Source organism: Aythya ferina (genome assembly GCF_964211825.1).
Source record: "Aythya ferina genome assembly, chromosome: Z".
NCBI classification, from domain to species: domain Eukaryota; kingdom Metazoa; phylum Chordata; class Aves; order Anseriformes; family Anatidae; genus Aythya; species Aythya ferina.
In genome coordinates this window covers 77498542-77510204 of record NC_140299.1, presented here as the reverse complement: position 1 = coordinate 77510204, position 11663 = coordinate 77498542, and the positions used below count along the sequence as shown (strand labels likewise).

Genomic DNA, 11663 nt, shown 5'->3' with positions numbered 1-11663 from the left:
TTTTTGTGATTACCTGAATAGAATTGGCTCAAACAACTATTTGTTGATATTGTAATAATAATGGCATTGTATATCTCTCATCCCCCCTGACAGCCAAAGAAGAATATTGCACCTTAATGTTGGAAAAACTCAACAAAGCGGTATGTGAAGAGGTGCAAAAACAACAATAGGAGTAAGAAAAGAAGAGGGGGGGAATTGTGAGAAACTGAGTTGTGTTTTTGCTGTAGAGAATTACTTTTCTGTATTCCAAGGTAGTTGTGCAGTCATAGTAAGGAGAAACGCTAAACAGGTAAGTGGACAGCAGGAGGCCTCACTGCTCCAAAATAAGGCAGAAGCTTGAGGCAAACAGGATGAGCAGTGTGGGAACACTAAAACAAAGATCACAGGTTCTCGAAACATAAGAAAGGAGAAATTAAAGGGCTGAAAAAAAAGAAAAATTGTACGTATATGGTATAGAGGTATACACAGAGGTATAGAGGTAGACACGTGGTATAGAGGAGTGTCGAGTACCTTGTAAACCTGTAGTACTCTGCCACTGAGGAAACAGGGGAGGTGATCAGGCATCGGGTAGTAGGGAATAAAAGGTTATAGTTTTACTAAAACGTGCTCCTGATTGACAGGATGCCCGGTACTGCAATCACGAATTAAATAGCTTCACAGAAGAAAGAGTCTGTCTGAAGAAAATTATTTGAGGTGTTTCCCTGTCACACCTGGCTCCAGGCAGACGGGGTTGTGGTGATGATGGGGGGCTGCTGGCCTCCTCCACAAGTGCTGTGACCCCCAGTTCTAAACCAGACTGCTCCGCTGGCAGCCAATTCATGTAGAGAGGGAAGAGTCTTGGATACATTCCCTCATACATAAAAAGGGCAAATGCTTTCAGAGGTTTTATTGTGGCGCGTCTGTTGTTTTCTGTTTTAATTTTTTTCCCCGCAAAAGTCCCTTGTTCCAAAAGCCTGCAAGATCCCCTGCAGTTAAATTGTAACGTGAATGGAGGGGTGGGTTAAGAGGATCGAAACACGTGAACCGTAGTTGTGCCGTTTATCTCTCTGATGTCTGATAATTGGTAGAATGAGAGCTCTAAGCATCTCATCCAGGTCCCACTTAAGTAAATTACATCTTCAGTATAACCTGTAACCAAATCAAAGCTTTTGTTGCTGATCTGTGGGTTACAATATACCTGCAAATTTTGCATGACATCAACTACCTGCACTGCAAGGGGCACCTGCTCTTGCCCTGGAACCTCTTTTGTACATTAGCAGGGTCGGCCAGCCCCTCGAAGGGGCACTCCACCTGGGTACGGCGCTGCACTGAAACAAAGAGTGAGCAAAATTAGGGCATCTCCTGTTATCTCCTGGCGATGCCGGGCACTATACGCCCTACAACACGGAGAAACGTTTGCACTAGCGATAGAACAAGCAAACTGGGGCAGGATCTCTGGCTCTGAAGATGACCCTCTGGATGCAGGTCCTTATTTCGGATCACGATTTTTACCACACGGGTAAGATGCATCCAGCAAGGGAGGGCTGCGGGCTCAGGGCAGCCCCGTCCCCAGCACGAAGGCTGCCGAGGCCTGAGCAGGGCAGGCTCCTTCCCCCTCCTGGGGTGGCTGGAGCAGCAGGGTCGTCCCCTGCGTGCGCTGCACGGCTCAGTGCTCTGCCGTGCTGCCGCTCGCTGTGTGCAGACGGTGGTGGACAGAAGCCCTGGAGCGGGCAGGGAAGTCTTTGCAGTCCCATTTTTTAGCCAGCAGAGACACCTAACGTTCAGCTCTGCGTATGTGCAGGGAACATATTCCCCCGAGTGAAGCGGCTGGGGAGGGCCTGACCTCAGCCTGTTATACAGCGGAGCACAAGTATTTCAGCACCTCGTTTTGTGCTCCATCTTATGAAACCCAAAACTCAAAGGTTAATCCACAGCTCCATACGTGGCTTCCATTGCCACAACCGCCCTTTAGTCTTCCTGGTAAAAAAGTCTTCCTTTTAACCTTCCTTCCATATACTAGGAAGGGAAACACCTTTTAAGCTGGAATGTCTGTTGCAGCTTTGAGCTTCAATCAAAGTTAATTAAAACTTGGTAATTAATACTCTATTTCATCCAAGTCTCCCCCTCTTGCCCATTTAAGTGGGTGCTCTGATTCTTATAAATGGAGTGTGCATACGCTGTTACCTGCCGTTAAACCCAAAGCAGAACGGGGAAGCCTAGAACAAGACCTCTACCTATGGTATTCTTTACCAGCATTTTATTTAAAACAAAACAGGGCATATACAAAACACATATTGAGACAATTAAGTTGCTTTTGTTTGTTTGTGTTTTGTTTTGTTCTTGCTTTAAGAAACGTAAATCCCAAACCCATAGCTTCAGCACCAGGTGCAAAGCATCTCAAAAAACTGCTCTGAGCTCAAGTTTGCTGTTACCTTCACATTCTGGACAGCGCACTGTACGGGCTGTTAGGACATGCATTTAAAGGACAAATTGATTCTGCAGAAGCAGCAGCTTTATTACCAGCTAGCTTTCCCTCAAAGACTGTTGCTCATCACTATGTCACGACAGCTGGAGTTGTCAGAAGGCACTTTAAGACTTCTGGAGCACCGAAGTGCTGCATCTGTCCTGGGGCAGCGCTGCAGAAGCGCAGCACGAGGAAGCCCAGCGGTGCAGGCGCTGAGCCCAGGCTGCACAGTGCAGGGGCGCTGCACAGAGATCCCACACAGCACCCGCCGGTGCTGCGACACAACGCTGCCTCACAGTGAAAAGCAGCACATGAGGTGGGCTCGGGGTTAACTTCTCATCTTGGGTCAGGTAATTAGACACAAGTAAAAGTCTACCACTGTTGACTGCACAGGATGAATCGGGAGAGTATTTTGAGAGCTGCTGCAGGCACTCCATTCTCTGTTGGCTGGAGTGACTTTTGTAACAGGTACCAGTTTTTCCAAGTGCAGGATGTAGCCTCCATTTAAAAATAAATAAATCTGCCATCAGCAGGCATGTTTAAAGAAAACAAAGAGTAAAACCCAAAGGGACAGAAATACTGAAGAGCAAGATTTCTGAACCCTTTCCATAAAAAAGTAAACAAACTAAGCAAGCTGCTCACTTGCTCTCCAACTATTTTCAGGTGCATTTCATGATGGGTATCAGAGGAAGGGCATGATTCAGCGCGTTAGTGAAGAAGTGCCCAGAAAATTAAACACACATCAACTATCAGATCAATGCACATACACCCTGAGCTGATCTACCACAAACAGAAGGAACTGCACCCCTAGGCTCTCCAGACAGGAGGCAGGACTCGCACAGCTCTGTAGGGCTTACCCGATAACTCTGCTGTAAGACAGGTCACGTGTGTGCGTGCAGAACACAAAATCAGTTCCTAGAAGGCACACTAGAACCCAACAAGAGTGGTTAGAACATACCCATGATCGCTTTCAGAGAAATGCAGAAAGATTCTCAAGATCAGCACAACTGTATTCATTAACCGACAGCAGCAGCACTCATTAGTTAACCCTACTGACCAGCTGGATCCACCGGTCATAAACCCGCGTGATACAGGGCACGTGCCATGTGTGGTTACTGCAACCAGATTTGTGTTACGAGAGGAAACTGATTTCTCTCAATAGTTCCCAATTCAGAGAACTAGCCGCGCGAGGGAATGTGAATCAGACAGAAAGCTGTATTTCTGCAGAAATATATAAGAATGAAATACCCGCTTGCTGCATTTCTGCTGTTCCCAGTTTTTCAGTAAGCCAGATGAGTCTGGGAGGCAAACTGAAAAATCAGGGACACAACTTCAGCAGCAACAGTCCGCTCGATTTTCTGGAACCTGCAGTTCAGTCCACTCTATCAGTCCCACTCTGAAGTGAAGCCGTGCACTGTAGCTGTGGCTTAGCATCCAACAGAGGCCTTCAGAAATTAACAACCTTCGGTGCTTTCACTTTGGGTGTTTGCGGCTTTGGTGTTTCTGTAACTTCTTCATAATCAGCACTCATTCCAGTGGCCCATCGCCCAACAGTAACCTGATCTGTAGAGTAAGAGACAAGAGGTTACGGAGAGGCTAAGCAGCAGCATCAGATCAAGCTTTCACATTTGAGGAAGACTTGGCCCACAAGGGCCTGTCAGTTTCCTTCTAGGACTGAAGCTAACTCCTTTACACAACTCTTCTTTTAAATTTGTGTTTTGTAAACTCCATTTCTTCACCCACACCAATTTCCCATCTTCAGAAATCATCAGAAAGCATTTTTTGCTATTTGACTGTCCAAAGAAACATCCAGAGTGTATGCAGAAGATACACTAACTCTCCTGTAAGTCCTAATTACTCATGCAATGAAGATTTCAGGGTATGTCAGTCACCCCTGGATAAAAAGGAAAGATCTTGAAGAAACCATGCTTGAAGAGCCACAATAGAAGATAATCTACTCTTCTTGTCTTATAGCCCTGCATATAATGAACACCATCCTTTTGCCATTTAAGTGATATTTTGACCAGTTAAGTTCCCTGTCCTAGAGAAAACACAGGTAACCAACACATCACAGAATCACAGAACTGTAGGGGTTGGAAGGGACCTCGAAAGATCACTGGGTCCAACCCCCTGCCAAAGCAGGTTCCTTAGAGCAGGCTGCCCAGGGAGGCGTCCAGACGGGCCTCGAATATCTCCAGAGAAGGAGACTCCACAACCTCCCTGGGCAGCCTGTCCCAGTGCTCCGTCACCCTCATGCTTCTTTTCTGAATGACTACCTGAGAGCTACAAACCAAATCACACCAAGAACATCACACTGTTAAATCAATATTTACTTGGATTAACTTCTGTATGTTGCACTTCTGTTACATCTTCAGCCGTTTGGGGTTGGACCAGGCAGGTTTAGTGACCGCACCTCCCAAGTGATGAGCATCTCCTGCAGGTTGTTTTCCTGCCTCCCTGCGTACCAGCTCTGCGCCCTTTCAGCTGATCAGCGCTGCCAGCGCAAGGCTGCCATGCCAACAGCTGGCTCCGCTTTGGTATTTGTGAGGGAAAGTCTGGTGAAAAATTTAATTTTCCTATCAGAAACTTCTGTGACCAGTTAAGAATCAATCTCATTTCTCATGAGCTATTACACAGCTATAATGCTACATCTGCTCTCTCATACAATGCCTACACTATCACGTACTCTTCAGCTGCTCTTTTGTATCCGATCCTGTAGATACCTCTATCATCTCCATAAATATTTCTCACCAATTACACAAAAGTTCATGACACATTATTAACCCAAAAATTCTGTAGGCCATTCAAACAAAGTACAAATAATAATGTTTCATCACTCCAACAACAGTGCCATTCTTCAAATCCTTGTTTGTTGGTTTTGCCTTCCTTAGCACAATCTTTTGTATAAAAGATAGATAAAAGAAATACAAATATGTATGGAAGCGCAGGAGCAGATTTCTCCTGTCTCTAGTAATTTAGGAAAAGGAAATACTATTATTCCATAGCCTGATCTGCAAATTGTACTTCCCTTTGCAATATATTCATTAATAATGGAAGTATTAGTGTGTAACATGTATTGATGAATTTAGTGCAAACTGATTTGTCAGGAGGTAAAAAAGGAATTAGCAGTGAAAAAGGGAAGCAGATCACTCAAAGGGCTTTCTATCAATGGCCTTACCTGAAGGGAGAGCTCAGATAAAACCATACACTTTATTCAAAGAGCCGAGCTCATCAGCCAGGGAGATTTGTAACAGATTTTTCCACCCACACAGGTAAATCACAGAACACAAAGAAGCCACTTATCAGCTGGTGAACCCAGGACAGACCTCCATTCTCCTGACTCTCCTGTTTATAATTTGTAGAGCCACTGTCTTTTTGCAGACAAAGTTTAAAAAAAAAAAAAAAAAAAAAGCTTTTTTTTTTTTTAAAAAGTTTTTAAACACCTGCCTGCACAAGCAGCTCGTGCCAGCTGCCAGTATCACCATGCTGCAACTGACATTATGTGCTGTTCTACCACTTCACGAGAATCACCAAAAGGAGAAACCTCTTCAGTTCATTTTCTTCTGTGGCTGCTAGTGCTATGAGCAGCAGCATAAATACTTGCTTACGCACACACATTTGGTCGCATTACCTTCAGAAACCCAAAAGCTAGATTTAAAAAAAAAAAAAAATGAATGTTCGTATTTTGCACTGCAGCTTAATGTATCCTCCCCTTAACACATCCTTTAATATAAGGGCACATTCCCAAAGGGAAGTCATCTGTGCTATCTGCAAATTCTCTTCTCAAAGCCTTTTCTTCCTGACCAAAGTCAAGGCAAAGCAGCAAACAAACACAACTGCGCATTCAGACTCCACTCTATTCAGCCCCCTGCATCTCACCTAAGTTCTTGTTCTCCGGACAGTCTTTTCTGAAGTGCTCCACAGAGCCACAGAGTTTGCAGCAGCCCCCTGTTAAAAGAGAGAGAAGATTGTTACTCATTTGAAAAACAAAATAAAACAGAATCGCTCTTTTACTGTTACGTGTACACTAAAACATAGTTCTGCTTTTCTGAAGTGACAACCGATGAGTAAGATAAAGAAACGTCCCTACAGACAGGTCAACATTCCTACACGTGGCACTGCGGAGCTGACAAGCAGACAGCTTTAGGAGTCTGCATGCACAGCTTCCTCGGACTGTCGGTCTCTGACAGAGAGACATCTGTCTGTAACCCGTCTATTTTTTAGACAGAACAACATAATTCTGCTTTAATTCAATTATTCAAAGGAACTTTTGAAAGTAACAGGAGCTCCAGAGCAGTACTTAACCCAACGGCAGGTACTGAGCTATAAAATATGAAAGTCACTTTCAACGCCTGGATTATGAGACGTGTAATGCCTTCAAAGATGCTTTTCTTCCAATCCAACTGTATTGTAAAATCACCCTTACGAGTCTGCAGGACTTCAAATCTGTACTGCAAGACTCCAGCAAACAGAGCGTTATTTGCTAGTGCCAACAACAACAAAAAAAACAAACAACAGGCAGAGCAGAATCTAAATGAATCTTCAAACCTAGATGATGTTTCTCATTAAATACGTAAAAGGATGATGTGAGAGCCCTTTGCTATGAACAAGCCTCAGCTGTCAGGACTCCAAGCTGCTGGGTGGTCAAGCAGCATACACACGACATTCATTTCTCAGAATACATTTCTAAGACTGTCTTGAAGCCATGACCTGTTTTTAAACTCTTAATTTTCCTTTAATCTTTTACAATGTCACCTCCTACATACAAGAAACAAATGACTCCCACAAGTACAACAGATCTTGTTTTGTGTGAACACCTCTCTCTGTTTTTACAGTGTTAAGCAGTAAAGGTTATAAAGCCCCTTCTCAGACCAGCAGCATGTTTTTTACTAGATACTTAGGCGTATTTACATTTAAATACTCATTGACTACATACACAGAGGATACTATGGTTTCTTTGTTTCTCTTGAAATTGCAAGCACAAGCAAGTTCACCTCCTTGTTTAACCAGAAGCTTTCAACCAAAATAGAAATCCCTAGATAACAAACATTAGCACTGAGTTCCCCAGAATTGATCTGCTCTCACCAAGAGTAAAAGACATCTGGAAATTCCTTTCAGTAACACCCTCGTTAATTTGCAACGTTACTTTGCTCTGTGTCAGGTAAGAAGGAATAACGCATTTTGTTTGCAGTTAAGTTTCTGCACTCACCTTCAGCATACAATCCTTTGGGATTATCTGGACATGACCTTGACAGATGCCCCATCTCGCCACAGATGAAACACTTTGCATATGGAAATGCCCCTGCAAAATTCCAAACAGTTTATGAAACAAGTTAAAAACTCTGCAGAGTCACAGTCAACTCTGAAAACATCACAACTGCAATATTATACCATAATATAATATTATGCTACAGTATAAGCACAATGCTGTTAAATAGCGTTATTTTAATGTTGTATTCCTTTAAACATATTAACCTACGTCTGCAGAACAGTTAAGTTGCTAAAATAGAAACCTTTTATTACAGTGGTCAGAAAACTCACACCAAAGTATACTCTGAGAAACACAATTTCTGAACCGTACCAGCAGCTGGATCGATCTTTGCCTTGCATTTGCTGATGTCGTGTTCTGTGGACCCGCACCGGTAACAGATCCCTGTGCCCATATCTTGACTTTCAAGCACCGCTGGGCAATCAGCAACACCGTGGCCGGGTTCCCTACAGTGGAAACATACCTTTGAAAATAAAAATTGCATTTTCGTAAACACATCACAGCGCAAAACGGCACTTAGAGGTAGCTTTACGAGAGAGATCAGTTGGTGTTAATATCTGATTATCGCTTACGTCCCACCCGATTTTCTCTAAGCCGCCATTTCTCCTGGCTGAAACTTTCTTGGCACTACTGAGTGCACCTCTGCAGTGCTGTTTGAGGCTACCCTAATATGAAATGAGTTTGTCAGGGGGGTTGTTAGGAGCCTGGTGTACCAACAGGTCATCCCCCTGCAGAAACACGGGTAGGGCAGGAGAGATGCTGCGGCGTGCCACAAAGTAACCACCAGACGCCCATCACCAAGCAAGATTAGTACCGGCTATTATTATTATTTTTCAACTGGTGGTTGATTATTGATTATTATCACCGTGTCTCCCCCACGAGGCACCACCGGCGGCGCCCCCCTCACCATGGCGCTCCTCCTCGCCTCCTGCCGCCTCAGCCGCCGGCCCTCCCGCCGCAGCGCCTTCCTCGCGGCGGCCGCCTCCTCTTCCTCATCCTCCTCTCCCCTCTCCTCCTCCTCCTCATGCTGCTGCTCGCCGCCTGCCGCCGCCTTCCTGAGGTGGGCAGCGAACCCGTTCACGTCGCGGTCCGCGTACTCCTTCCTCCTCCTCCTCTTCCTCGCTGCCGGCGCCGGCGCCGCCATCTCGTCCCAGGGGGTGGCCGGCAGCGCCTTGCCCCCCTCGGCGGCGGCTTTGCGAGCCCAGCGCGTCATGGCGAGCGGCAAGCACGGGCTGCTACCGTTGCCGTTTACCGTTTATTTACCGTTTACCGTTGCGGCTCGGCCGTTGCAGCCGTTAGCGTGCAACCGCGGCCGGGCGGAAGCCGGGTCCCGTCCCGTCCCGTCCCCTCCCGGCGGGGCGGGGCGCCATGTCATGTCCGCCCGCCGCCATGTTGTGGGGGGAGCCATAGGGGCAGCCTGGTGCCTGTGGCTGGGGGGCGATAAGCGCTTATCAGGCTTATCAGCCCCAGTCCTGTGGTCTTCGCAGATTGCTCCAGCGAGGCTTTACTGCGCTTAGCGCTGCCCCAGCTGTCTGGTGCTTCACAGTCGTCACGATTTTACACCAGCCTCCTTGCAGATGGGGGGCTGTGCTGGTGCAGTTATGCCACTGTAAAATCTCTCACCCTTCAGTAAAACCAGTCCAGTTCATGTTGCCCTCACGTTGACTTCATCTTCCACCAGCAGTGATGCCTGAGGTGCTAAAGCGGTCCTTACTTCTACTGTGTAGCAGCAGAACGGATCCAAAACCCACACCTGAAAAATGTCCATTCGTCTTTCTCTGAGGGCGCAGCTTTTTGAGGCATAATATATGACACCTTTCCGCCTCTCTTAACGGCACCATTAAATTCACAAACTAAACCTCCAAGACTGTATTGTTACAAGTCCCTGCAGAGCAATGGAAGAAACGTTTAAAAATACAAAGAGTACTCTAGCATTTCCCTCGATCACCGTTACTGTTCTTGAGTGGATAAAGCTGACGGAGAGTGGACAGAACAGCTGGGCACCGTGCCCTCTTTATTACTTATTTTTGATATTTGTGTCTCCGTGGAGAAATGGGCTTGCTGTATTTTGCTTCCACTAGAGGGAGATGTGCACAAGGAGTGCAGTGATTTTGCTGGTCCTTGCGATGAAACTGTGTGGCTGCTGGTTAAGAACCAGCACAGATTTAGGAATTAACTACAGTGCATTTTCTGCAGGTAAAAGTGATCAAATAATGCCACTTAGAAGCCACTCTTAATAAGATGGGAAATAAAACATGAGAGACTTGGGATTTCATTTTACAACTGAAAATATCAAATTTCCAATGAAGTTACCGTTCAACCACAAAATGAGGTCCCGTTTTTTCCAGCTGCTGATAACCTTGTAGATTAGAAATGGCCAAAGGTGACTCTTACAGGCATGAAAGGCTACTACTAGAAACAGGCAGCACTGGTGCAAGGGTAGGGGAAATAAAGGCAATTAGGGATCCAATGGACACGTAATACACATTTAAGGTATACGTATGATATGCATTGACTACGCAGCATTTTATGAATAGCTGTGTGTTGTTGTGTTAGAGGGTTTTAAAACACTTATTAGAGGTTTTTTTTTTTAAAGAGCTGGCGTGAAGTACTTGCTAGTCTGTATCTAGCATATGTGGCCTGATTCATTTTATGTATTAGAGGGGGTAAAGGCTGATTTATTTGCCAAATGAAGAGAGGCTCTGTGAGAAACAAAGTTGTGCTTTTGCAACGGAAGGTGTTTTTGCAGTGGAAAACTACAGAGTACTGTGCTACACACACACATTTAATTACATCTGTGTCTGTCCATCTGTCTGCTGGCTTATTTCCACCGAGCAAAGACAGCAGCATGCCTCCTGATGCACGCCAGTTTCGCTTTGGAGCAGCTTTCTGTTCGGCTGCAGCTTCCTGCCTCCTCACTGAGCTCACAGCAGACAGTCCTTGGGCCACCTCACTGATGCAGAAGTGGGTGCAGAGAAAATCTGAAGGGCAGCATCAGCAAGAGCGATGGGAAGGGGGTTCCTTTCGTTACTGTTCTCCTGAAGTATTAATTGTGATGTCCTTCTGCAGTCAGAATTCTATCTTTTTTGCATGCGTTGGGTCCCCAGCCAGGCTTGCAGGCAGTGGAAAGGGCTGTCTAATGTGTGATGTTAGTAAACAGAAAGAAAGAGGAGCATGAGTGAATCCTTCTCCCTCCTTCAGAGACGCTTTTCTCAATTTTTCACTTCATCCATTATTATATTAAATACGATAATTCAAGGCCAGACTTGGTGTTCCTCAGTCCATGTCCACGAGGAGTTGTTCTCTTTGCATGCAACAGGACATCTTGGGAAGATGTCTAACAGCTCTTGCAAAGGTGTGGCTGAGGGAGCACACTTGCAATACTGTGAAATAAGTAGGGCTTGGCTGCATCTTTACAGCTCTCTGCCTGAGCAGGCCAGCTCAGGAGGGTCCTACAGTGACAACTGTTCCTGCAGGTGGTGCTGGAAATGCAGCATCTGGGGGATTCCTTCCCGAATTTGCCAAGAGAGCCACATACGTCTCCCTAGTGCCAGTGAGTGGAGCAAGGGCCATCAGGAGCTGTGCTGGCAATTTGGGAGGGCAAGCACAAGGAATGATGGCAGCCAAATGCTAGACAGAGCTCATGATGTAGGTTCAGGGAAGTGAAAAATGTAAAAAGGTGAAAAGGATGTGGGAGTAAGAAATTGTGAAGGAACACTGAAGGCAAAGGGTCTGTCTGCAGCTCCACCACAAGACAGAGATGATGCAGGTGCCGATTTGGGGCCTGAGGAAGGACTGGGAACTTGGACAAGGAATATAAAGACACTCCCTGCAGTCAGGCATTTGATACAGGCATGACTGTGATACCGAACGTGTCACCTTGTCAAGTACTTCACAACACTTGACAGGTGACTTTGGTTTTGTTCTGGCTCATAATATTTATAACCCTCA

At 45.7% G+C, this 11663-nt stretch overlaps 1 protein-coding gene across 1 annotated transcript; it reads right to left on the bottom strand.

Annotated features, from left to right (window-relative positions):
- Positions 1–3432: 3432 nt before the first annotated feature.
- On the bottom strand, positions 3433–9063 carry ZCCHC9 (zinc finger CCHC-type containing 9). Its single transcript, XM_084505184.1, has 5 exons — positions 8620–9063; positions 8025–8175; positions 7653–7745; positions 6323–6391; positions 3433–4006 (listed from the first exon to the last, which is right to left on the bottom strand). The coding sequence occupies exons 1-5, from the start codon at positions 8923–8925 to the stop codon at positions 3891–3893; spliced, it is 735 nt and encodes a 244-aa protein (XP_084361310.1). The 5' UTR covers positions 8926–9063; the 3' UTR covers positions 3433–3890.
- Between the last annotated feature and the right edge of the window lie 2600 nt (positions 9064–11663).

Coding starts and splice junctions, on each gene's coding strand:
- ZCCHC9 (XM_084505184.1), bottom strand. CDS start 8,925: ATGACGCGCTGGGCTCGCAAAGCCGCCGCCGAGGGGGGCAAGGCGCTG. Junction 8,176..8,619: donor AGGCGAGGAGGAGCGCCATG/GTGAGGGGGGCG, acceptor TTATTTTCAAAG/GTATGTTTCCACTGTAGGGA. Junction 4,007..6,322: donor TCCGGAGAACAAGAACTTAG/GTGAGATGCAGG, acceptor CTTACTCTACAG/ATCAGGTTACTGTTGGGCGA.